General features: G+C 42.7%; 1 protein-coding gene across 1 annotated transcript; it reads left to right on the forward strand.

The window, feature by feature from the left end:
- The first annotated feature begins 385 nt into the window (after positions 1-385).
- On the forward strand, positions 386-27851 carry HSD17B3 (hydroxysteroid 17-beta dehydrogenase 3). The gene is made up of 11 exons (XM_032788102.2): positions 386-539; positions 3787-3833; positions 9941-10016; positions 12966-13073; positions 13993-14060; positions 17944-17979; positions 22404-22438; positions 23436-23517; positions 26040-26105; positions 26371-26520; positions 26978-27851. The coding sequence occupies exons 1-11, from the start codon at positions 386-388 to the stop codon at positions 27086-27088; spliced, it is 933 nt and encodes a 310-aa protein (XP_032643993.1). The 3' UTR covers positions 27089-27851.

The raw sequence follows: 27851 nt of genomic DNA on the forward strand, positions 1-27851 counted from the left end.
GCAGCAAAATGTGTGATGTGAATGTCCCCCAAGTTTGGAGGTGTTCTCATCCAGGGTTTTGGGTTGGGCCCATCTGTAGTCTATGAAACTTCTTTTTTGTTCCTGGATGTTTTCCCAAAAAAGGAACCTTGTCTGAAGCCAGGTATTAGAAATCCTAGTTTGGTTTTATCTTTTCCAGTAATTTACCAATCTGAGTGTAATATAGGGACGTTACTTTAATCTAAACCCTTGGCACTCAGTAGGGAAAAAATAAATCACATGACCCAGTGGATTTGATTAGACTGTACACTTCTCTGCCAATGCTCAGAGAGTAGCAGTGCGCTAGGAGGCAGTTAAGGGGAAGATAGTGTCAGTATTTCATCCAAGCTCACTGGATCTGTTCACCATGGGAGAATTCCAACAGCAGCTGCTCACTCTTTTTGGGGGTCTAATTTGTCTGTTTACTCTGGTGAAATGCATTAGATTTTTGAAGTATTTTTTCCCATATGTATGGAATGCTTTGCCTCAGTCTTACTTTCGGTCAATGGGAGAATGGGCAGGTAATGGAATTTTCTTCACATTTTTATTGCTATAATTGAGTGATGAATTTCTGTGTTATTTATCATGAGTGGTTCTTCCCCTAACCCATTTAAGAACTAAACTTGTAACTTTTGCTGGGGGGGGGTTCCACTGATTTTAATTTTTATGAACCAGAAATTTCAGTGTACTTGGGAATACAAGAAAATAATCAGAATGGTTATAAAACACCATATGTTCTTTTTTTAAATACATATATATGGAATTTAACTCCTTCCTCATCTTCCCTATACTGCACACATCCCAGTTCTATCACCTTTTCTCTGCTGGAAGTGCTTTAGTTTTCTGATATAGCTAATTTACCATTAGCATCTGCCCCCATCCTCAGAAGCTTGTTTCCTATGTTTGTGGTAACTTGGTTCCAGTGTAATTTGCCTGAAGTGGCTACCTGTCAATAGTAATCTAATTAACATCCACATTTACAGTAGACTCAAAACTTGGCTGCTCCATTTGAAAGGTACCACATGTCCTCAAAAGAAGAATATTGGTATTTAAAAATAAAACATTTTCTTGATATTGAATGCTGAGAGATTGTTCTTTTAGGATTGTTAAACTACTAGCATTAAGCAGGATTGAGGATTTATTGCCGTTTCTGAACTCCTGTATTGCGAGTGTCGCAGATGAGGTCACTTAACAGCAAGATGCCATCATCAGCATCAAATGCCAATTTTAGTGTAAACACTTTACCTTCCAGATTGCAGTCTAAAGATCCAGGTCTCATTTGCTATAATGGGAGTAGATCACATCTTACTGTACATGTTACATTTTGTTACTGATGGGTGGCATCCACCCCTGTTCAGAAGGCCAGCACAATGCCCAGGCACTACTGAAATAACCCATAAATCCTACATTGAAGAATGAAGTGGGACTTCAGTGGGGGCACAAGTCTAGCACTGACTCTATCTATGGGGAGTGGATTTCATTAAGTGGAAGTTCTCTGGTTGAAATCCTGACCCCATTTAAGTCAATGGGCTCAGGATTGAGGTTGGTTTATTTAAGCAGTTCATTGCATCACATGAAACAGGATTTTCTAAGGCACTAGAATTAAAATTGGCAGATCTAGACTTGTCAAGTCTGCTGCTTTGCCCAAAAGACTACTGCTTTTTAATTAGTGGTCTTCTGGGAAACCTAACCAATCCCGGCTTGTTTTGTTGAAGTGCTACTGGCTCCATATGAAAAAAGGGAGTGATGTATGTATTAACAACTAATCTTGGCATTAAAAACTCTCTCTCATAATTCAGACTACCCAAATCCATATTTTCCAGAGACTCTCATGAAACAAAATTCTTTAATGCTCATATTGCCCATTTCATTCCATTTATTATGAAGACTTCTTGGGGCTATCTGGGAATTGTTCAGTTTGTTCCCTATGGTCAGATTGTTTATATGGCACCCAAAGCATTCTAGGTGCTGGGTCCCCACCCCAACGATATTTTAAGCCGAATGAAGAGATGATGGGATGTGTGAAAACAAAATTGAAGAGAATGGGTAGGAGAGTGGAGGGAGAAGGGTTACACATACGTGGTGGCAAATTTGCTTTGGTTGTGGTCTGTCTATGTTCTGCTTGGAGATCGTAGCATCTTTAAACGTTATCTAAAAAATTAAGATATTCTATTTTAAGATTTGGTGGGGTAGAAGTGGACTAGATGGGACTGGAGTGGTGGGGAAGGATTTGCCAGAGCAAAGGAGCATGGAGGAGAGACTGAAGGGAAGAGGGAGGCAAAAAGAGAGGGATGAGAGACGGGGATGAGGAACAGGCGGATGGATAGAAAGGGTCCTGGCGCTCAGAGGTGAGGTCCACACGCAGGGTAAATGTGATAGTGCAAGAGGGGTGGTCCATGACAACAGTAGATCCTGACTGGGCTGTGGGGAATAGTGGGGACTGGCAGGCCTGGATTCACTCCCTGCATCCTCTGCGCTAGCTGGAGACTGGGGGAACTACACCTGCTGCTGTGATTTACAGGCCACCTAGGCAGGGTATTGTCTACACTGCAATGAATAACCCATGGCTGGCCTGGGTCAGCTGGCCCAGGTTGCAGGGCTATAAAATTGAGCTGCAGTCATTCAGGCTCAAGCTGGAGCCTGGGCTCTGAGACCCTGCAAGGCGGGAGGTGCCAGCATCCAAACTGCTGCAGTGCAATTTTATAGCCCACTGAGTCCGAGTCAATTTTATAGCCGAGTCAATTTTATAGCCCACTGAGTCCGAGTCAACTGACCCAGGCTAGCTGCAGGGTGTTTTAGTGCAGTGTAAACATACCTGTAGGCTGGTCTGAGCCATGTAGAGTAGCGAAAAGGCAAAGGACCTGGCATGCTATCCAGCTCTGGCTATGTCTAGGCATAGGAGAAGTGGAGACTGGCAGAACCAGATTCATTCATTGCACCTTTTGGTTTTGCTACTAGTTGGTGTGAGGAGGAAGCTCTGTGGCATTTTTATAGATCACCTGAAGACTCCTCTGGGCTGGTGGTATTCATGATAGGTACTTAAACATGGGATAAGGCTGGAATTTTCAAGAGATCCACCTCCCATGACTTTCAATCAGGTTGTGCTCCTAACTGCCCCTTTGTGCCACTGAAAAAATCTCTTCCTGAGAGATTAGAACATTTTGGTCAAATTCTTTTGCAGAAAAGAATTGAGTCCATCGGTTTGGTTTGGTATCCTGTTTCCGATACTTCAGGAAAAATGCAAAGGCAGCATAATGGACAGTTATGCCACAACATGCCTACACAAGAAATTTCTTCCTAACCAAAGGCATTTGGTAGTTGACTTGTCTCTGACTCAGTTTCTCTATCTATAGTGGGGATAATACTGATCTAACTGTACCTAAGAGGGTTGCTATAAGGATTAATTAGTCAATGTTATTAAAATACCTTGAAATTGAAAAGAGGTAAATAGGTGATAATTATATTTTGTTGAAAAAGTCACAATGCCAATAAAGGAAATATCTAGAATGAAACACCATTGGTACAAATTATTGTTCTGCTTTGCACTTTAAGGGGAAGGATAAGCCATACTTTCTGTACAATGCATTTAATCACTGATTTAGTGGAAGCAGGTTCTGTGGGGAAAAAACTAAAAAGATACTAAAGTTTGCACTTTTAGTCCAGCCCTTTGAGCACTGGATACTAGTGTTTAGGAAATTCTGAAGCATGAAGATTGAATAATGAGAGGACGAACAAAAGAAGATTATAAATTTATTTTTTTTCCCCTAGTGGTCACAGGAGCAGGAGATGGAATTGGAAAAGCATATTCCCTGGAGGTAAGATAAGCACCTGTAAAATCAAAGTGGAAATATTGGTGAATGGTAAATTTCTTCCCTTCCAACATTCTTTGCAACTTAGTAAACTGATTCTGCAGTTAAGAATGTTATACATGCTTAAGGACCTAATCTTTCTTTTGTGTATGTGCATAACTCATGTTATCACTTAGTGATATGACATTCACTTTCAGAATTAGAAGAATGACATTAAATAGCCCCAGCTGCTTCCATAGTGCCAAGAAAATCACTGGGAAGCATTGAGTGATCCTAAAGATTTCATGCATTCTGTAATAATTATGCACACTTTAAAAGACAGGATAGTCTAATAGACTAAGTTTGGGACTGGAAAATCTATTGACCTGGGTTTCATTCTCAATTAACCTGCTGTTTTGTTTTAAGGAAGTCACTAATGCCAAATATTTCAAACTTGGGTGCCTAACCTTAAACACAAATTTGAAAGTGTTGGCCTTAACCTTTTTGCCTCAATTTCCCCAGTTTTAATACTGGGATAATAATAGCTACCTCACAGGGGTGAGTATTTAATAGCATTGCCAATTTTATTGCAAAGTTCCATGCTCGATTACTTAATACCCCTGCTCTTGGAAACAAATATTTATGACAGAATCTCAGTTTTAATTGAATTTTTTTTTCTAGCTCTCATGGTTGCAGAGAAAAGTTTGAAAATGTTATTTGATGGCACAAAAAACAGAAGGCATAGAAAAAACATTTAAAAAAACATTTTAAAGCCTATCTTATGACATTAAGGGTCTGACGCATGATTTTGAACATTTGGGGTTGTCAGTATTGTGTTTTGTTTGAACACATAAAGCATAAACAAAAGTGCCTAGTATTTATAATTTAACATTAATTATTATTACTATTATTATTATTATTATTTTATTATTGTGTCCAAAACAGCCTCCCAGATCACATCCTTCCCATGCAGAAGAGTGGGTCAGTTTCATTCTCTGTGGCATTCCTCCTTCCCTTGTCTTTGGTCCAGTTCTCAGTGAATGGGCAGGTGTGGGGAGGGGATCAGCTGGGGAAAAATGTGCAGAATAGGGGGAATTAGTATGCATGCCCAATTGCATCTTCAAAACCACATTTATGAGTGCAGTAACTACAAGTGGAACTTGAGGAACAGTGCATATAAGTGAGTGTTTGAATGACATTTAACCAATGTGTTACAAATGCTGTGTTACCCACACAAATGTGGGATTTGCATGCATAGAGAGGTGCACCTGCAAATGTTATGGGTCAGACTCAGTGCACACTGGCTGCTTTGTGCTATTTGAGCAATGCAAAGCAACTGTAAACTCAGCTTAATGGGACATTTAAAACACATTTATGGCTGCTTTGTGTTACTGGGGAGGGGTAGAACACATTGAGTCCGCCTTTGGAAAATTTGGCTGTTACTGACCAGTTACTGTGGAGCATTTGTTAATTATTTTGGCTTTCGTAGTACGAGTAAGAGTCAGATTCCACCATCTTTATTTATGCTGAATAGGACCTTACTCCACAAGTAGCCTTATTGATTTAAACTGTGCTCAGCTAATCTACAGGGCAGATGCCAGGCACAGGCCTCTGTGAGCTCACTGCTCAGCATCTTCATTTGGCAGGCACAGGATTTTGTGAGGCTACTGGTTAAATATCTCTGACCCTTTGAAGTTTCTGGCATGGCTCCTCTGCCTTGCTGTACTGATATTGAAGTATAAGCCCCTCTGAGGTTACTCTGTGCTTCATGTTCTCAGGGCCGATGCAAAGGCACAGATCTCACTGATGTCTCCTCAGCACCTCTAATTTGCTAGGTTGAAGCCAAAAGGCCTTTATATGGGTATTGGCTCAACACTTCTGCACTTATGGGTTTATAACAGAGGACAGATCTCTGCAGGTGTGATGACGAGGGACAGCCTCTGTGAGGGCCCTGGCTCAGCATATCTGATTTCTGGGTTGATATAAAGGCATAGTGTTACTGGCATGACAGTTATAGCTTGCTAATGTCACAGGGCTTGTGGAAGCAATTGACTCAGCACTTATAGTTTTCTGGATTTGTATTAAAGTTCAGGCCTCTGTGAGACCACTGGATGAGCACTCTAGCATATTGGGCTGATGTGAAAATCCAGGCTCCCGTGAAGTATCTGGATCAGCATTTCCAGCTTCTTGGGCTGATGTTAAGGAACAGGCCTCTGTGACAATACTGGCTCAGTTCCTCAAGCTGGCTAATCTGATATCAAGGCAGAGACTGCTCTGAGGTTACTAGGCTCTAGCTTGCTGGCTGATTTCATGAACAGATTTCTGTGAGTTCCTCTGGTTCTGGACCTTTAGCACCTGGGGCTGATGTCAAGGCATAGGGCTCAGTGCTTCAGACTTGCTAAACTGATCTCAAGGCACAGGTGTCTGTGAGAATTACTGGCTCAGCAGCCAGAGCTTGCTGGGATTATGTCAAGTCTTAGGCCTCTATGAAGTCACCCACTGCATTTTTAGCATGTCAATGCACTGGCCTTTGGCAGTTTACAGGCACGACGCTTCTGTCTTCCTGGAATGATGTCAAGGGACGGACTTCTGTATTACTGGCTGAGCACCTCTACTTTGCTCAGCTAATATGAAGACTCATATTTATGTAAGGCTTGTGGCTCAGCATTTCTAAACACACTGAACTTGCTGAGCTGAAGTGAAAGCACAGGTCTCTGGATGTCATTGGCTCAGCTGAATTGGGCAATTTTTGACAACAACTTTGCTTGTTTATTAATAGCTTCATATCTTTAAACATTTAAGGTTGATTTGCTTAAATCAAGGTTTTATTAGATCATTTCTGAGAGCAAGGAATTTCATATAATATAAGCTTTGGTGTTTGGGAAACTCTTTGTGTGATTTGTTAAAACTTAGCATGTTATTTACAATCTGGAGAAAATTAATTATTGCTTGAGTTGCCTTATTCCAGTTGATTCATTATTTTACTGTGTTGCAGCAGTCTCCCATTAAATCCTTCTGCAGACATAAATATTTTAGGTTTATTGTAGCAGTAGAACCAGAGGAAACATTTGTAAGCAGTTTTGCAGAATCCATTTCTCCTTTGGGTGAGCTTCATTTTTGCAATCCTTTTCTCCTATCCTACTTCCTCTGAGTCACATAATTGTTGAGAGATTTGAGTCAGACAGGTCTCATGGGTTTGAACCGCAAGAAATAAAAAGAAAAAAAAATGAGTGGGGATGCCAGTCCTGCCAAAAATCCCACTGTATAGATCTTAAAGAAAAAAATATATCTAATAGCTTTTACAAATCTCTAGAAATCTAGAACAACTTTTCCATAAATCATAATCCTGCAATTTTAAGTTCATTATGATCTGGTCTGAGGATCGCCAGTTTGTGTGTGCAACTGTGGTAATAGTATGCACGAATGAGGCCCAAAATCTGTGCAGTTTTGCATGTGGCTCTAGCTATTTGAAAACTTGACTTATTCTGTAAACTGCAAAAATGCACTATAAGGCATAGTGTTTTTTACTCCTTTGATGTGTGTGAAAGCCTTTCGTTGCACACTACAATGCCTGCCTAAGCCTTCTATTAAGCTGTTTCAACATGCTTAGACATTTGTCACTGCTGGAAGTAGTAATGATGATTTTGCCTTTTAGGAATCCCAGAAGTTCATGAGCATTTAAATTCTTTACCACTGGGAGTCAGGATTTCCTAATACAAACAGGTTTATGTTGCATAATGCTGGGAGCTGGGGCTTGCTCTCATCTGCAGTGGGGAATTCTATTTTCTACCTGCATCACAGGCCTTGTCTGTATTAGGAAAATACTTTGTCTTAGAAAGTATTTTAACAAAGATGTTTTTACTAACAGAATGGTAAACACGACTTGGCCTTTAAACATGAATGATTAAAAATGAATTTTCTCAGTACAGACAAGGTCATAGTATACAAGCCCAAGTAGAGTGGCATTTTCCAACTGTCTTTTGGATTAAAAATTCGCCATCATCACGTCACATTTCCAGCCTGCTATAGAGAAGTTAAAATGATGCCCACTCTTCCATAATGATCACTGTTTATTAGGATTTATTAGCTGGCCATAAACATTTATTCTTGGCTGAAATTTGGCATGCAAGGTCTTAGTAATGAAAATCATTATCATTTACTTTTTTCAACAAACTGCAATAAAAATCAGTGAAATGTATTTATTAGAACAGAAGCTCAGAAAAATAGCTCAATTTTTGATGATATTTATATTACCAGCATGGATTGAATGATTAAAAAACCCATCTAAATGGTCCCCAAATTCAACTTGGAATGAGTGACCATGGAAACAGCGACCATGTCTCCATTGCTTTCCGAATGGATTGGAAACAGCTTGAGTCAAGCTTAATATGGACAAAGGGAAATTTGCCAGTACTCAGACAATTAGAGTTCTCTTCCTGAGTACTTCAAATGCAGCCCTTAAAGTGAGCTTTCAAAACGCCACAGTGTCTAAGTGTTTGCCTGTCTCTTTGTAGCACCGGACAATTATGTAAGAGTCTCCAGAAGCTCAGAACTGTGAGAATGGGCTTTGTGCTGAAAATGCAAATAGTTGTTTCCAATACATTTAGTGGACAATCTCCCCCTCATACTCTCGATGTAGCGAATTTTTAAACAAAGGTCTTTATTTCTTAACATTCTTTTCATTGTTTCAGGGAAGTTCAATGGGACAAACTGTTTCCTTCAAATAGATTTAAGGGGAAAAGCATTGCAGGGAGTCAGTTACAGAAATGAATGCCTTTTCAGTGTGTGGGCTTCATCAGCTAGTTCCTTACTCTTTAAGTAACCTGATACTTTCAGATGAAGTTGGCCTTATCTTTGTGCACATTCATTTAACTCTGCCTCTCCCTGCTTCTGTGGGCAGCTTTCTAGCTTCAGCTGAACTCTTTTCTGATCATGCACCCAACCTCTAGTGCAACTTCAGCTTGTTAAAAACATACAGTCTACAAGCTGGGACATATTCTACTTTCAATCTGTTCAAAAAGCTCTAATTGGGAGTGGAAATGTTTATGTTCATGGTATATATATATGTGTGTGTGTGTGTTTATTTAACTTCACACAGAGAGAAGTTAAATAAAAACATAAAATACTCTTGCTGGAAGGTTGCAACCTAACACTACTTTATTTCTTAGACTTCAGAATTATAACACACAAGACCCCAAAAACAGAGAGAGAGAAAGCAGGCTGCTCCTTAAAACAGAGAGGTATAACCTACCCCACTTTACTCTAGGCTGGCTGCCTGCAAACTGATTGCTGCTAGACCAAGAATTACCACAAGAAGCCATAAGAATAAGGGGAGAATATGACTGTTCGTTTTGCATTATGTTCACATTACCTCACCAACTATAATCAGACTTATGTTAAAAAATGTTTGCATCTACAAACCTAAATTCTTGCTTACATTTTTATGAATGTGCTTTTGTGTGCACAAAAACTCTTGCTTGTTCATTTACTTCACTTTATTTAAAAAAATCTCTCATTCAAGTTTTGGAGACATGGGATATATATATTATATAATATAAATTCTAACCAAAGCCCAAAATATATAATCCTTTTAAAACTCATCCCACTATTAGGACCCTCCCACTATTCAATATAACCCATTTAGCCCCTTTTCTCTGGGGGGGAGGGGGAAGCTTGGAAAAAGTTGAAATATTATAGAGTGACCAGGAAGTCAACAAATACAGGTTCTGGTGAATTAATGGGGAAGTCACTTCTACTGCAGAAGGCCCCTCATTGGAAATATCAGGTGGCATTGCTCTCCATCTGTCATTTAATGAGAGTCTTTCAGGAAGGGCTCAAGGAACATTGTTTTGGCAAATCTTTTGTTTGGCTATAGGTTGACTCTCAGAGTGTTTCGTTATGATGGGTCAGGATCATATAGGGAGGGGGATGTTTGTGCAGCTACTGTAAACAGTTTAACTAATGTGTTGCTTGGTTTTAATTTTTGTCGTGTCTCCAGATAGCACAGTGATGGGTGCCTGAAAGTAAATGAAATATTAAATAAAATGCAGAGTCTTGAAAGCTAAAAAAGTCACTTAATGTTCTCATCACCAGAATGTCATCGGTTTTAATAATTTTAAACACCTCTCTTGTAGCTGGCAAAACGTGGATTAAATATTGTTATGATAAGCAGAACACTTGAAAAACTGCAGAAAGTAGCCACTGAAATTGGTAAGTGTTTAAATCTGAAGATAACTGTGACAGGCAGTGTGGTGTGATAGGGCACCGGATTCATGAGATCCGGGAGTCTGTTCCCAAGGTGTTTACAAAACATTAACTCTCATACTGTTCTGTGAAGTAGATGAGTATCACTACCCACAACTGACAGATAGGAATACTTTGCGAAGGCACAGAGATTAATTTTTAAACAGTCACATAAATGTGTGGTAGGGCTGGTTATTGAACCCACGCTTCTTTATTCTCAGTCACGTACTTTAACCCATAGAGAACACCTGCTCCTCCAGTATAGGAAGTGAGTTGAAAAGAATGACTCTTTTGACACATTCAGCCCCATGAGTTACAGTTGTGCCATAGAAATTCCCAGAATTGGAACTTTACATGGGCAGAAATCCAGCATTAAAAAAACATTTATCTCAAGTATTGGAATGTAGAGTAAAATTTCCACCTATTCAGAAAGGAAGGCCTTTAAAAAAAATCAAGATAAGATTTGAGAAAAAAAGAGATTGAGTTTGTGCAGACAAGTAGAGCCGTTATAGCTATTAGGCTACTAATGTAATACATTTTGTGTAGTGTATGTAAAACATTGATCAAACCATAAAACTAAGGCTATGTTTACACTACAAACCATTGGGCAGCAGTGTGTAATGTATGTATAGCTAAATGTCATATAGGGTTGCCAACTTTCTAACTGCAGAAAACTGAACACACTTGCCCTGCCTGCCCCTTCCCGGAGGCTCCATCCCCCCATTCACTCCATCCCCCCTTCCTCCATCACTTGCTCTCCCCCACCCTCACTCACTTGCTTATTTTCACTGGGCTGGGGCAGAGGGTTGGGGTGCAGGAGGGGGTGAGGGCTTGAGATAAGGTGTTTGAGGTGCAGGAGGGGGCTCCAGGCTGGGACGGGTTTGGGGATGGGATGTGGTGTGGGCTCCAGGGGCAGGGTTGGGTGTGGGAGGGGGTTCTCAGCTGGGGCAGGGCTGTGGGAGGGGTTTTGGGGCATGGGATCCAGGCAGCGTTTACCTTAGGCAGCGCCCAGGCGCTCAGGGCAGGGGCATACAGAGCCCCCATGGCTGTTCCTAAGCAAGAGGGACATGCCGGTCTCGTCTTGGGAGCTGCGCAAAGCCCGGCAGGGAGCCAGCCAGCCCTGCTGTGGCCAACAGGACTTTTAGTGGCCCAGTCAGCAGTGCTGACTGGACATGCCAGCGTCTTTTTTCAACCTGGTGTCCACACTATGATGTGCAGCTACATCTGTGTGTGAAAGGCTCTGGAAGAGTCGAGGCAGCAGAGAAAGGCTTCATCAGCTCCATGCCGTCAGAGGCTTTCACAGTAGTGAGGAAAGGTGCTGTTGCAGGAGTCTTTCCCTGTAAATTTAGGGCTAGATTCTGCAATTAGCTCAGGGTCCTTTGTGCTAGTCAAGTGTGGAGACTCAGATGGCATAAACCTGATGGAGCTGGCTCCTGCACCTGCCATTTTCACCCCACAGCTTACAGGGGTGGAGAGTGGCGGGCAGGGAGGGAACAGGTTGGAGCTCTGCTCCACTCCATAACACTGATTCTCTCAGGCATGCCGGGGCTGGCGCAGACTGGCCCGCAGAATCATGGGGCCATAATGGGCTTCTTGACAGCCTCCCTGCTGTCCTGCCCCAAGCAGAGCTCAGATGTACAGAAGAAGCAAGTTCTTGCCAAATCTGAAGATATGCTGATAACTGAAGTGGAATTAGAAGCTTGCAATTTATGTGGAAATTAGGGTCTCCCTCTCCCCCCACCAAAAGGCCAAACTCTGGTGACACTAGCTGGCGAAGTAAAAGAAGCACATAGGAAAGTTAGATACAAAGTCCAATTCCGTATAGCTATAGAATCAGTTTCCATTTCAATGAAGGGAGCTCCTAGACTTTCTGGAATCTATGTGCACCTGAAATGGTCTCTGCATTTCCATTATTGACAAATGTGTGTGTTCAGATCACTGTTCAAGAAAGGGAGGAGGCGAAAGCCTTTCAACTGGTCCTAGATTCACTTAGCAAATCTTTCAGCAAACCTGGTCGGAGGTTCAAGATGATCATGAAACCTGAAAGCAGGTGGAGTAGTAACTATTTCTCATGTGAGCCCCCTTGTTAGCAGAGTTATAATTTGAGCTCTCCAACAGAGAATTTCAGCTTTCATTTTTTTAAGTCAGTCAGTCATGTTCTCTTCTATGTGAAGGCAGCAATGAAAATATAAACGGGATATAAACCAAACAATTCAGAGACAGGATTCTGCAGCTGGATTCCACTTCTGCAGCAGGAGAGGTAGGTGTGGGGGAGAGGGAGAGGTTATAGATGCTCCCATTTCCCTTTTATGTAAAATGAGTCAAAGTTGAGGTATATCCCAAAGAGTTGCCTCAATAATTCTTCCTAAAATCCTTAGACTGGCCCATCTTACAATGATGTGATTATGAATAACACAAATAGGCTATATTTCAGAGGGAGGCAGCAAAAGTATTGTTTCCCAGCCTGCCCCCAAAATGCAAAGTCCAATTCTGCTTGTTAAAATGTTCATCTGACAAAGAAGCAAACTTTTAAAATAATTGTCTAAAATAGAGTTTACATCAAAGACCTGTCAGCATGTTCATTTTCAATAAATTGCAACACTTCTCCTATAAACATTACAATAATTGGGCGAAACGTTAGAAGTTTTGTATTATGTATATTATTTCTAGTAAAGGGCCTAAATTTTGTCTTAATATTTCAGGGCAGAAATTAACCCTACGTTTTCCTTAAAAAATGTGTTATGGAAAGTGCCTTTTGCTTATATTTTGATTACTCTTAAAAAGCAAGGGAGTTGAAACAGCTACATGTAGTACAGAGTGAAATACAAAAAGGTGAACAAAGTTCTTTGGCTCATTCCTCTTGATTACAATTCTCTCTCTATTATATATAAAGACACTTTGTGTTGTTAATTACAGAACAAGCCACAGGTAGAAATGTGAAGATCATACAAGCTGACTTTACAAAAGATTACATATATGAGAATATTGAAAAATGTCTTCAAGGCTTAGAAATTGGCATTTTGGGTAAGTTAATTAGACCCATTAATTGAAGAGTATTTTGATAATACATTATATAAATACAAATGCATTTAAATAATTGCAGCTTATTATGCAACTACAAATTGGCATCACTTGTTTTAGAACATGGTGTATATGACACTAACTAGCAAGCTGGTTTTACATGCAGATGCTATTAAAACCAAGTGTGCACTTGCTTAATACACTGTTTTTAGTTGTTTATTATACAGGTTGTAAAGGTGAATCAAGGCACTCCATGGGTTCCCTATTTCTCTAATAGGGAACAGTAATTTCTTTTACCATCTAAGCCAATCTACCACCATCCATTTTATGTGGTGACTGTCCCTGTTTAGTCTCAATGAATTCATGTTCAGTATTTGTTTTACAGCTGTGTGGAATTCTTGCACTGAACCTGAAAACCACTATAAATGAACTTTTGGTTAAAGCTAACTGGAGTGATATGCAGAGCTGGCTCCAGGGTTTTTGCCACTCCAACTGGTGGGGAAAAAAAAAAGCCGCAATCAGCACCAATTCGGTGGCAGCTCCATCCCTCCAAGAGGGACCAAGGGACCCGCTGCTGAAATGCCGCCGAAGAGTCCAGCGTGCTGCCCCTTCCTCTTGGCTGCCCTAAGCACCTGCTTGCTGAGCTGGTGCCTGGAGCCGGCCCTGGTGATATGAATAGGAACAAAGTATTTTTAAGTATCCTTTAATTAATCAAAAAAAAATAATCCAGTAGTAGCCTGGTTTGATTCTACTGAGGTCAATATCGATGGTTTTATTTCAGTGGGAACAAGATGGGTCACTAACAGCATTTCTCTTCACATACAGCTTAAAAGCTTCTTAAGAAGAAACCTTTTGTTTAACCAGTTAAACTATGCACTTCATCCAAATATAGTTCTTATTGTTCTGTTTCCTTCCTGATTAGTTAACAATGTTGGAATGCTTCATAATCCTCTTCCATGCCGTTTCCTTAATGGAGTAGACACAGACGAGGTAGGATTATGTTGTAGTACTGTTGTTTTTTCATGCAATATAACAATTAGGGCCAGAGGTTCCATTTACTAAGGGACAGATCCTGCATCCACTGAGGGGGAGATGGGGCACTAGGACCCAGAGTGTAGAAAATTGTGTCTGCTGCTGGTGCATATGTATCTCTCTGCTGTAGATGCACAGAGATGGTGGAGTGCTGTGCTGGAGGAAGGACACAAGAGACATAACAGGCAGGCAGGAGAAAAGGTGAGAGGGAATAGCAGAAAGCAGCAGGAGCTGCAGGGACAGAGAGGAAGAGGAGCCTCTTATGTACCTCTCTAGCACCCCCAGGAGCCTGCACTGATTTACACCAGCTTCTCAGGGAGCTTCCTGCTTCCTGCTGGTTCCCTGAACCCACTTGAGGAGAACAGGCAGTCAACTGAAGTAGTAGGAGCCAGTTAGGCCCTTAAGATGCTGATATCTTCCCTCACTCAGGCCCTGCTACCAACCTGCTTATTTGTCCCCTTAAACTGAGTGTTGAGAGCCACTTTAGCTGGCACAGAACAGCAGTCATGAGTGAGAGAAGAAAACTCCCCTCTGGTGCAGCATTCAGAAAAAGAAAGAAAGCAAAGGAAGCTTTTCTATGCAAGCAGGAAGGAGCTCTCCTGAGATACATAGACACAAATGTTCACGGTGAGCCTTCCAGCCCCAGTGAGGATGTGAGTGGTGAGGAGATGCCTGATCTTCCAGTTAGTCAGAGTGCAGGTGACCTGGCACCTACTGCAGCATCCATATTTCCATCTCAAATGGATGTAACCATGCACATTCCTAAAGAAAAGTGTAGCTCAGAGAAGAGTGTGGTGGAGCTGCAAGAAACAGCTGCTGCTGAATTTAGTTCCTTAAGTCTAGATGATCCAGGACTGTGGACCCACTTGAGCAGTAGCCTGAGGGACTTCATTGTACTGCATGGGCCACAGCAGGTGAAAAACCTCATGTCCCCCAAAGACAATGAAAATAGAAGTTTCCATCCAACACATATTTCTGGCATGAAATTCGCAATGGTGACAAAGTGGAGAGGCCATGGCTTATGTACTCCAAACCCCAGAATGCTGCATACTGTTTTTGTTGCAAACTCTTCCAGTCTAATGTCCCAGCCACATTGGGTTCTACAGGAACAACGGACTGGAAAAATTTGTCTAGAAATCTCGCATGCCATGAGAAGGCAGCAAATCACCAGAGAGCATTCCATAGGTGGAAAGAGCTTGAGATGAGACTAAGGTTAAAGGCCACCATAGATGATCAGCATCAAGAGAAGATTGCATCAGAGTCTCTTTACTGGCAAAATGTTCTGAAAAGGCTCATTGCCATTGTGAGAATGCTTGCTACCCAAAACCTAGCACTGCGTGGCACTTCAGAGCAGCTGTATGTGCCAAACAATGGGAAACTTCCTTAAAATTGTGGTGCTGATGCTGTACTCCAGGAGTATCTAAAAAGAGTCACCAGCCAAGAAATGTACACACACCACTACCTTGGAAAAGCAGCAAAGAATCCTGTGGCACCTTATAGACTAACAGACATTTTGGAGCATGAGCTTTCATGGCATGCATCTGACGAAGTGGGTATTCACCCACGAAAGCTCATGCTCCAAAACGTCTGTTAGTCTATAAGGTCCCACAGGATTCTTTGCTGCTTTCACAGATCCAGACTAACATGGCTACCTTGGAAAAACAATTCAAAATGAGACCATACAGTTCCTGGCAACAAAAATCAAACAGAAGATTGTGGCAGATCTGAAGTCAGCAAGATATTACTCTGTTATTCTGGACTGCACACCTGACATCAGCCATACGGAAAAATGACTTTAATGGTGAGTTTTGTAACAACAGAACCTAATGAAAACATCCCTGCAATGGTGACTGTCAGAGAGCTTTTTCTAGAATTTATTGACATTGATGATATTACAGGAGCTGGTATGACAAATGCTTCTTGACAAATGCAACTTCTTACAAAGTTGGAAGATATGGGAATTGTGATGGCTGACATGCGAGGTCAGAGCTTCGATAATGTGCCAACGTGAGAGGAAAGAACAGAGGAATGCAGATATGGATCCGAGAGTTAAACCCTTGAGCTTTTTTTGTCCCATGCAGTTCTCAGTCATTGAACTTGGTGGTCAGTGATGCAGCATCAGTTTCTAGTGAGGCTGCTGAGTTTTTAATGTAATCCAAAGCATCTATGTATTTTTCTCCGCATCAGCTCATCAATGGCAAATTTTGAACCAACATCAGGGAACATCCTCTCTGACACTGAAACCACTGAGTGCTACATGATGGGAAAGTTGAGTGGAGGCGATAAAGGCTATCAAACACCAAATTGGGAAGATAGATGATGCCATAGTTGCCATTATGGAGGATAATGGTATGACCAGAACTGTTTGCGGGAAAACAGTGGCTGTGGGAAATGGGATCACCAGAAACGTACATAACTTCAAATTTCTGTGTGGCTTAGTGTTGTGGCATGACATACTGTTTGAAATAAATGTTGTAAGCAAGAGACTCCAAGGTGGTGATCTTGATATATCTGGAGCAATGGAACAACTGGACAAAGCAAAGTCATACCTACAGTCTTACAGGATTCTCTGCTGCTTTTACAATGTTCTGAAGAGTACACAGAAGTTGGCAGAGGAACTTCACACTGAAGCTATTTTCCCACCCATTCAAGAATACAAGAGTCGCTGAAGAAGACATTTTTATTATGAGGCACAGGACAATCCCATAAGAGACCCCAAACAAAAATTCGAAGTTGAATTCTTTAACCAGGTGCTAGATTGTGCAATACAGTCAGTTGAAGAATGTTTCCTGCAGCTCAAGGAACACAGCAATATATTTGGCATGTTGTATGATATTCCAAAACTCCTCACTATACCTGAAGAATACCTACACCAGCAACGCAGAGCACTAGAGACAGTATTGACACAGGATGACATGCGCAATATTGATGTGAGTGATTTAGGTGATGAACTGAAAGCCCTTTCCAGGTACATTTCAGCAGGATCAACTTCAAAGGTTGTTCTGGAACAAGTAATATGTGCACGAATAACATGACCACCCGCTTTCCAAATGCTTTTGTTGCTCTACGCATACTTCTAATGCTTCTGGTAACAGTTGCCAGTGGAGAACGCAGCTTCTTCAAGCTGAAGTTAATACAAACACATCTAAGCTCTACAATGACACAGGAGAGGCTGGTCGACCTTGAAACCATCTCAATAGAGCATAAGCTGGCCCAGACTGTGGACCTTCAGGAAGCAGTTCAAATCTTTGCAACCAAGAAGGCATGGAAAGCACCACTTTGATTATTCAAACAGATAAAAATGCCAGTGTTTACTATGAAGACATGAAAAGTTACATTTGCTGTTCAGGCATTTGAAAGTTAAGTGTTACTTAAATTGTTTTGAGCAAGATGTTTTAAGTTGTTAGTTCTCCTTTATTGGGGTAGGTAGCAGAGCAGTACCATGAGAGGAGTAGAACAGGAAGAAGGCAGAATTGAGATGTTTCAAAGTTTTGGCCCAGGCATGGGGGCATCATTTGAGCTTCCTGCCTAAGTGCCAAAATGTTGTGGACCAGCCCTGCCATTGAGATTGGCGAAATTCAGTGGGAGGAGAATTGGGCCCTAAATAAACGTACTTACAAATGAACATACAGTGACAAATTGGATAATTGTGCAGGAAAATAGTTATTTGCATATACAGTCTTGGTAAATATGCATGCATTTTTGCAGCCTCCTTTTGAATTCTTTTTACCCTGGATGTTCTGTTAGAAGTCTTTGCAAACTGAACCCTCATGTTATAAATGCCAGCTAAGTGACGTCTCAAAATGTGTCTACATTTGCATTGTTTTCTTGTTTCCAACAGAACCTCATCAGCTGCAACATTATCTCTGTTACCAAGGTATGTACCACACACATTCAGCGTGTAAAGAAACAAATGTGTTTATACCAGAGAAAGATATTGTTTCAGACAGTGACAATGAGTTTTCTTATGCCCTTGCAATTTGGCTGGCTTCTTAGCTGCTCATCCTGAGCCATATTGGGAGCATTATTTTAGGAGTCTAATTAACATGCTAGGTTCTGCTATGTGTGAAACATTTTGCTTAGAGCTGGTCAGAAAGTTCTCAACAAAATATTTTTGGTTATCTAAATAGGCTGTTTTGGCAAAGCCAAAAATGTAACAATTTTGACAAAACCTTTGACAGGAAAGCTTCTTGTCCATACTGGCCTGAGAGAGAGAGTTTGAAAACCTGACCTTTTTGTTTCAAAAATGGATGGGATGCAATTCAACCTTGTGAAAACATTCATTGCAGATTGACCAAACCTTCTGAAAACAGATTTCAAAACCTCATAAGTTGTTTCAAAACAAAACTGTTCTCTGGCCAGCTCTAATTTTGATTAGCTCCTTCCCTTTCAAGCACAGTCAGTATTTCACTACCTCCCCAGCTCTGACTAAGGTTTGTTGCTCTGCTGTTTGGGGCAGCGTGTTAACCTGAGCTACAACTAAATGCTTCATAGTTCATCTCAACCTTAGCTAATATCTTTAAAAACATGACCCGAGAGGCCTTTATTAACAGACTCTCCTCTTTAATTGTTAAGAGTTTTCTGCCCATATCTAACATACCTACCTCCCCTAGTTTGACCTGTGATCGCACCACATACTTTCTCAAAGGCTGTGCTCTGAGAATTGCTTTGACTGCTTACCAAAGAATCTCTCTTCTTGAAAGGTATCTGGATTTTAAAGTAGAGCATACAGCCCAAAACAATTCTTGGGGGTGGGGCAGGAGCATGGGTGGCAAGTTTGTAGAAATTTTGGTGGTGCCCAGAACCCGCCCCCTCAACTCTGCCCTCCCAACTCTGCCTCCACCTGCCTAAGGCTCTGGGAGCGGTTTTGGGGGGGAGGTTTGAGGTGCAGGTCCTGGACTGGGGATGAGGTTGCAGGAGGGGTGCAGGTTGCAGGCTTTGGGATGGAGTTTGGGTGCTGGGTGCAGGCTCCGGGCTGGGGCAGGCTTTGGGACAGAGTTTGGGTGCAGGCTCTGGGCTGGGGGTGGGGGTGTAGGAAGGGGTGAGAGGTGCAGGCTCTGGGAGGGAGTTTGGGGGTGGGAAGGGGTGTGTGGGAAAGGGAGGGTGGTGCACACTCTGGGAGGAGGTGCATGCTCTGGGAGAGAGTTTGGGAATAGAAGGGAGTGCAGGGGTGAGGGCTGTGGGGCTGAGGATGAGGGATTCGTGATGCAGGCCGGGGCTCAGAGCTAGGGCAGAGGGTTGGGGTGTGGGGTGAGGGCTGTGGGGCTGAGGATGAGGGGTTCATGATGTGGAGGGCTCAGGACTGGGGCAGAGGATTAGGGTGCAGAGAGATGAGGGTTGGGGCTGAGGATGAGGGGTTCATGCTGCAGGGGGGCTCAGGGCTGGGGAAGAGGATTGGGGTGCAGGGGGATGAGGGTTGGGGCTGAAGATGAGGGATTCATGCTGTGGGGGGGGCTCAGGGCTGGGGAAGAGGATTAGGGTGCAGGAGGATGAGGGCTGGGGCTGAGGATGAGGGATTCATGATGTGGGGGGGCTTAGGGCTGAGGCAGAGGATTAGGGTGTGGGGGGATGAGGGATTTGGGATGTTGCAGAGGCTCAGTAGGGGATGGCAGGCACTAGGACCCTGGGGCAGCAGACAGCAGTTCTGTCGGGAGCCGTTCTACTAAGGCAGTAGAAGCAGGCAGGGGAGAGGCGCTGCGCTGCTTTCTGTCAGGCAGGGACGCGGAGGGGAGACCCGCGGGGGCCAGGGCCCGATCCAGGCAGGGCTGAGAGAGAGACCCAGGTCCAAATATTGCTGGAGCAGGGCTCCCAGCCCTGAATATTGCTGGTGCTCGAGCACCGCAAACATATATATCCTGCCGCCTATGGGTGGGAGGAGGGCAGCTAAAAGGCTAAATTCAAGTGTGTAGAAGTAAGACAAGCAGGGCCGGCTCTTCCATGAGGCGACCCTAGGTGGTCGCCTAGGGCACCAGGATTCAGGGGGCGGCATTTTGTGCACTCCTCACGGGGTGCGTGGGGCTTCAGGTTCCGCTCCCGTCGCACTGCCGAAGAAGGACCCTCCGCGGATGTGCCACGGAAAACAGCGGCAAGCAATTGAGCAGCTCAATGACTGCCGCTGTTGCCTGCGGCATTTCGGCGGAGGGTCCTTCTTTGGCGGTGCAACGAGAGCAGAACCGGAAGTTTCCACGCACCCCATGGGGAGCGCACAAAATGCTGCCGCCCGAATTCTGCCTAGGGCACCAGAAACCTTGGCGCCGCTCCTGCGGACAAGCTAAAATAAGCAGTGCTAGCTGGCTAGGCAAATGATTTATTCTTCAAGGTTTAAAGTATAAACCCTTTCATATTGTTCAACTAAAACAAACTATTTATTTCTGCCATTTCTTTCTATAAAACTTCCACAAAATCTGAGTATTCCTTTCCACCTCTCCACCACAATAATTCCCTTTCCAGGCCTGGATGATGCCTTCCCCTGATTACTGCAACCTCCACCTCTCTGGCCTCTCCCAAAGCCACTTGCCCCCTTCAGTCTATTCCAAATGTTGGTACAAGATCCATCCTCTCTTCAAATGTTTCTGCTAGTTTCTCATTTTTGTCCTGATCATATGTAAGCTCTTGACCTCCTGCAAACCCTAAATATTCTGGGGTGAAATTCTGGCTTCAATGAAGTTAATGGGATTTTTGCCATTGTATTTGATAGGGGCAGGAATGTCCCCTGTGGCATCTGCTTTCATTGATACTGTAGTCCCTCTCTTCTGCCCTCCTTGTTCCAGTGAAACTTCATGGCAATTTTCCATATTGATGTCTTCCAGCCACTCATCTCTCAACCTTTTACCAGTTTGCACACTATGACTGGCACCTTCTCCGTTCACCCACTCAGACACGAGATGCCTCATCCTTTCTTCCATAAATTCCAATTTGAAAATGAGGCTTAACCCCCTGCATGCACATTCTCACCCTCTTCATGCTACTGACCTGGAACTAAGCACCAGTATGTTTATCTGCACTAGTTTACATTGCTACACTTTCCTTTCTTTGTAAGTTGTCTATCAAGGCTCTTCTCCTTAAAAGCTAAGCGCACACGTAAGGGTATGTCTACACTACCTGCTGGATCGGCAGGTAGCGATCGATCTATTGGGGATCAATTTATCGCATGCAGTCGATCCCCGATTGCTCTCCCGTCCAGGAGCGGCTCTAGGCATTTTGCCGCCCCAAGCACAGCAGGCAGGCTGCTTTCAGCGGCTTGCCTGCAGGAGGCCCCCGGTCCCGCGAATTCAGCGGCAGCCTGCGGGAGGTTCACCAAAGCTCCGGGACCAGCGGACCCTCCTCAGGCATGCCGCCGAAGGCAGCCTGCCTGCTGCCCTCACGGTGACCAGCAGAGTGCCCCCCATGGCTTGCAGCCCCAGGCACGTGCTTGGCGTGATGATGCCTAGAGCCGCCCCTGCTCCCGTCGACTGATGAACTCCAGCTCGGCAAGAGGCAGAAGCAAAGTCGACAGGGGAACCACTGCAATTGACCCTGCACCGTGAGGATGCAAAGTAAGTCAAACTAAGATATGCTGACTTCAGCTACGCTATTCTCATAGCTCAAGTTGCGTATCTTAGGTCGTTCCCCCCAGCGTAGACCAGGCCTAAGTCTTTGAACACATGAGGAGTCGCAATGAGTTCAAAGGGACTCAAATCCATGCTTAATGTTAAACATGTGCATAAGTGCTTCACTAAATAGGGATGGACTTGAGCACATACCTAAGTGCTTTGCTATAACAGGGTTAGAGTAAGAGAGATGGCTGACTGAATAATTAAGATCCAACCTCAACCTTTGAAATTCAAAATGAATCTAAAGCTTTTACGCCGAGGCTTGAAAAAGTTGAAAAGACAAGAAAAAACATTGTGTTTTTTGCACTTTCTGATCCTAGTTGGGACCAGAAGTGGAAATGCTGAAATACCAAGAAACAGATTGAGATATTTGATCCAATACTGCGGGCTTATGAAATTCAGATAGTTTGGAGAAGATTTGTATAAGCCGGAGAACTCTGCATATCAAACTAACCCTTGGAAACTTTGGACAACAGTTCAATGCAATGTGTTCTAATCTGTGCCAGTAAAATTTCTAGTCTTTCCCCAAAATTTCAAAGTATATATTTTAACCTACCTGCTCTGGCTCAGACCCCCTGTGCTTTCAGAACTTAATGTGTCAGCACATTTTCTCTGTTTAAAAAACCCCAAACCATACAAAACAAAAACAAAAAGAGATACAAAGCACAGGGAGAGGGAATGTAACTCATAGCCCTTTTATTTCTTATAGATGACACGAATAATTTTGAAACAAATGGAGCCAAGGTAAAACTCCCATTTTTTCCTTTAAGGTTTCTGTGGGTTCTAATTCTAGCAAATATTTGCTAGCTCCAATTAGTTCTGCAATAACTACTCAAGTTCCTGGTGGGTCGATGCTCAGTATAATTTTTCTCCTGTTGCTGTGTGAACAAATGGTAGAAACTGTAACAAAAAGATAAAATATAGGGCAGATCAGAAGATGTAATATACTGGGTTAAGTTTACAAAAAAGATATGCTTGTATAGCATATGTAAACCTGCCCGTTATGAAACTAATTAGACATGTAAATACCTTTGCACACATTCGTATTTTCTAAAGGTAGCTGTAGAGTTTGGAATAATAGTATTTAAGTGTTAAAGATAAGTTACAATAACTTGATTTACTAAGAGCAATTAATTCAGCTCCATGAGTAAAAGGTTCCTTTTCTTATCTGTTTCAAGGGAACATATTTAAGACATAATTTTGATCACTAAATTTCCATCTGTAAGAATTTAAATAGGGTGAGGAGAAAATTTTTATTTTAGGATACAGTAAACTTTTGTTTCAGCAACAATAAAGACAAACTTTTACCTTTTACTAATTTTCCCTTTGGTTATTATGAAAATAGCTGAGATGCTTTTTACTGCTGATAGGGAAAATGAAGGAAGCAGGAAGAGGAATGGTTTGGTTAAGGAGAGTTATAAGCATAAATTGTTTTCTCTGAATTTTTCAAATATCTGACAATATTCCTGTTCAGATGTACAACACCATGAGCAAAATTGCCCATGGTTCCAGTTGCACTATTCACTTAGGTTACACTTATAAAATTTTCTGTCTGTGTATTTGCTGGTACCTAATTAAGCTCTAAAGACTCTCTTTGAGAATGTAGCCTATTCTGTTTGTATAATAGAAGAGTTCTGCCTTCTAGAGAAAAAGGCTGCAGTTTTAATCTTATGCAGGACCCAGATCCTACTGTATTATAGCAAAAGGCAAATTTAATGTAACAATTTAATTTGAATTTCAGACAAAAAGGACTTATTCTGAACCTTTCTTCTGGTTTGGGCACCTTCCCTTGTCCATTATATACTATATATTCGGCTTCTAAAGTAAGTCTTTCTTATTGCTTTGTAAATCAGTGTTGCTGAAATGTTCACCCAAAACACACCAGCTGCAACTCTGACTTATAATGTTGATATTTTCAGATACAATTAAATAACACCACCACAATATTTATAGTATCCTTCCAAACTAAGGCAGAGAACAGGGCAATGGTGAACTTCTGTAGGGGCAGGCTAACTGGTTTACTCAAGACTGAAGATGCACAAAACATGACAGATTCTGCTTGCAGAGTGGAGGGTAACATTTTGTGTAGTGGAAGGATGGAGATGAGAGACACATGGGGTGCGGGTGGGGTCAGCCTCTTGGCTGCCCTCACTCCGCCACCCCACAATCAGCAGGCTGGGGTTGCCATGCCTGTTTTTCATTTGGAGGCTTCACTTTGAGTTAAAACTCCCAACATTTTAACTTCATACTGATAGGATTCACTTTGATGATTTCCATTCAGAACCATAAAACGCTGAAGCCTCAGCTCTTGTTTGGTTGACATTCCACCCAAGCTCTCTCAAAACCAGACAAAACTCACACAAATCTAGCCCAAGTTTTAACTACATTGAAACCTGAGTTTTCAGGTGGGCTTTTTTGGTTGCCTAAGTTTCTCATAGCTCTACTCAAAAGTGAAATCAAATTCAAATCAAGTATTTTTAGATTGAAAAAACTTGGTCAACATTATCTAAAAATTTCTCATGACCCACTGGCATGTCTCTCTTTAGCTACTTATTATTGAAACAGGGGCCATATATCTGAGAACCTCACACTCTAATATATTTATACTTACAAGACCCTTGTAAGATAGCATTTCTCTATTATCCCCATTTTATATATGAGAAACTGAGGGACAGAGAGGCTGTGATGTGCCCAGTTTCACACAGATGTCTGTGGTGGAGCAGGGATTCAGACCCAGATCTAGTCCTAGGCTACTATCCTAAAAACCAAACCATCGTCTTTTCTTCTTGCACTTTGCAAAGTGGGTGTAAAATGTTACCATTGATGTAAATGAGTGGACAATTCTGACCTGATAGTATTTTACACCCAGTTTTTGCTCAATTTATGCAAGGCGCAAGACAGATAATCAGACCCCAAATTTCCAGACTAGAGATGGTCCCAACAGGAACAATATTGAACTATGGGTACATTGGGCTCTAAATCCACCTGTGGATCTGAATTTTGCAATGTGGGTCCATGAACATCAGAAACTTCCACTCTTCCCCCTTGCATAGGGTTTCCAACTTTCTAATGGCACAAAACCAAACATCCCTTCCCTGCTCCTTCTCTGAGGTCCCATCCCTGCTCACTCCATCCCCCCTCCCTCCATAACTTGCTCTCCCCCACCTTCACTCACTTTCACTGGGCTGGGATATGGGATTGGGATGGGGTGTTGGGTTCCAAAGGGGGTGTGGGCTCTTGGAGGGAGTTTGGGTGTGAGAGAGGGCTCACAGCTGGGGTGGAGTTGGGGATGAGGGGTTTGCAGTACATGAAGGGGTTCCAAACTGGGGCAGGGGGTTGGGATGCGGGAAGGTTTTTTTCAAAGTGGACTCTAGCCAGGCAGTGCTTATCTCAGGCGGCTTCTGGAGATGGCCAGCATATCTGGCTCCTAGGCAGAAGGGCCTGGGGGCTCTGCTTGCTGCCCGTGCCTGCAGGCATCCGTCCTGCAGCTCCCATTGGCTGCAGTTCCTGGCCAAAGGGAGCTGCAGAGCCGGTGCTTGGGGCAGGAGCAGCATGCAAAGTCACCGTGGCTGCCCCTGTGCCTAGGAACCAGACATGCTGGCTGCTTCTGGGAGCCGTGCAGAGCCAGGTCAGGCAGCCTGCCTTAGCCCCACTGTGCTGCTGACCAGACTTTTAGTGGTCAGGCATTCCAGTAAAAAAACAGATGCCTGGCAACCCTACCCTTGTATCAGGAAATGCAACTGCAGGTTACCCACCCCGCCTGCCACCTTCCTTTCTTTATAGATCCTGCCCAGCTCCTCCCCACAGCTAGCCTGATCTGCAAGTAGTCCCTAGCACACCCTAGGTTTCCTTCAGTTGAAGCCTATAGGTTATTGGCCTAATTTCTCCATGCAGGCCTGGTGTGGGTGGATGTCTCAGCACATGTGTCAACAGAAGAATGTGTTATATTCCAGGAGTGGTACAACTGCGCCTGTGCTAGCAGCTAGTGTAAATGCAGCTCAGGCTTTTTTACCACTATGTCTTCAAAACTACATTTTCATAACCTGGGATACTTTTGAGTCCCTTGTACACTAGTGCTTGTTTCATGTCTGACTTGTGCTGGAATGTGGGTACAACTTTTTCTGTGCGCAAGAGTCCTGTGGGATCAGACTCAGGCCCTCCTTTTCTAAATGTGGTACAGCAGGTGGATACACTAAGTAACTCATTGCTAGGTTTTGCACACATATTTGGGCCTTAGCCTGGGTAATATTTGGGTCATTTTGGTAAGGGGTATGTGTGCATGCATATGTGCACACAAGTAATTTCAATTCTTTATGACTAAGTTTATTCAATTTTGTAATTCTAGGCTTTTGTATGCACATTTTCCAAAGCACTTCAAGCAGAATATAAGGCAAAGGGAATTATCATACAGGTGATATAGTATCTTTGTTATTTGCCTTCATTTTAATAAATATTTGAAGTCCAGTCACAGAGCCCAATCCCATGAAGTGCTGGACACCTGTGTAGAAGCGTTGGGTGGCCCAGTGTCCCTGTTCTCACTGGTGTGAAACAAAAGCTTCATTTCAGCCCAGAGGCGGCTGCCCTTTCACTGGTGCTCCGTGTACCCTCTATAATGTGTTAAAGACTCTTCTAAATGAAAGGCACTAATTATTATCAATAATAATCTTTTATTTCAGGTGGTGGCTCCTTATGCTGTTTCTACTCCAATGACAATGTACCAAAAACCCAATCTCATAACAAAGACTGCGGAGGAGTTTGTTAGAGAATCACTGATTTATGTTACTGTTGGAGAGGAGACATTTGGTTGTTTAGCCCATGAGATCTTGGTAATTAAATTTAATAATTATTACAGGGCTCCCTGGGACTGATTCAAAGCCCTTGAAGTCAATTGGAATCTTCCCTTTGATTTCATGGGGTTTTGGATCAGGCCCCAAATGAAAAATTCTGCACAGGCTTACTGCTGATTGTGAATTGTTGATGCTTATATGTGTCACCAATTAACCATAGTGGGAGTTAGGTACAAGCTAGAGTAGGTACTTACATAAGGCAGCTGTTAATGCAGGGAATTTAGTACAAGCACTGAGATGAGTAGATTCGATCAGTTGGAAACTGAACCCTCCCTGCCCTCCCCCCCCGAAATATTGACTGTAGCAGTATCACAAAAGTTTTCAATGCTAACTATTATAACCTACATGAACACTGATTTGATTTCTTTCTAGCTGCCTGTAATGATTTATTTTTACTCCCCTCCTCCCTTTTTTGCTTTTGTTTCACTTTTGGAAGGCGTGCATCCTGCAGCTCATTCCATTGTGGGTATTCCACAGTGACAGATTTCAAGAGGTGTTCCTGAACACATTTCCGACTTACCTGAAGAGGAACTGGAAGAGCCTCTAACAAAATCAACTTTTTAGACCGTGTGAAATTGTGAATCCTAGCTTCATACACTATAACTCAGGGCTAAATTCAGCTCTGGATGAATTTGGCCCAGCATGCTTACTGAAGAAGTTTGCTAAGGGCCTGATCCAAAGTCCATTGAAGTCAGTGTTTTTCCAATGACTTCAATGGGCGTTGGATCAGTTACAGAGGGATGGCGTGCTACAGCTGCTTTTGCTTCTTTAAATTGAGCTTGTAGATGGTGGGTAGCTACAGCTGTTTGATGTTTACAAATAAGACCATTTGCATTATTTCCAAACATAGGTTTGTTTGCTTTGATGCTTTTAGGAAGACTCGCATGATCTGTGAAGGGGCTTTGGATTTTTGTGAGAGGACACACAGATTTTGCTGGAGAAGGAGGAGATTGTGGGACGAAGTTTTAGAGGATGGAGGGATCTGTGCATAGGGGCTTTGGAAGTTTGCAGGAACAGTGTGTATTAGTGGAAAGGGCTTTGGAGTCCTCCAAAGCATTTTATATGAATCTCTGTCACAGACAGGGTACTGGACTAGGTGGACCTCCAGTATGGTGACTTCTAATTCTGTGTTTGCAAGAAAATGAAAGCTTAAGGTGAAGACTTTGAATCTAGATTGTGTAATGTTTTCCAAATAACTTTCAGAACTTCTCTTTATTTTGTGTAGAATTAGGAAGTGAGAGTTGTTTACACTTTGCAATGTTGTTTTGTTTGTGCATTCCAAAAAGCTATTCAATAAAGAAACATTCCAA

This window comes from Chelonoidis abingdonii, chromosome 6 (genome assembly GCF_003597395.2).
Source record: "Chelonoidis abingdonii isolate Lonesome George chromosome 6, CheloAbing_2.0, whole genome shotgun sequence".
Taxonomy (NCBI): Eukaryota; Metazoa; Chordata; order Testudines; family Testudinidae; genus Chelonoidis; species Chelonoidis abingdonii.

Coding starts and splice junctions, on each gene's coding strand:
- HSD17B3 (XM_032788102.2), top strand. CDS start 386: ATGGGAGAATTCCAACAGCAGCTGCTCACTCTTTTTGGGGGTCTAATT. Junction 3,834..9,940: donor GAAAAGCATATTCCCTGGAG/GTAAGATAAGCA, acceptor CCTCTCTTGTAG/CTGGCAAAACGTGGATTAAA. Junction 26,521..26,977: donor GTTTAGCCCATGAGATCTTG/GTAATTAAATTT, acceptor CACTTTTGGAAG/GCGTGCATCCTGCAGCTCAT.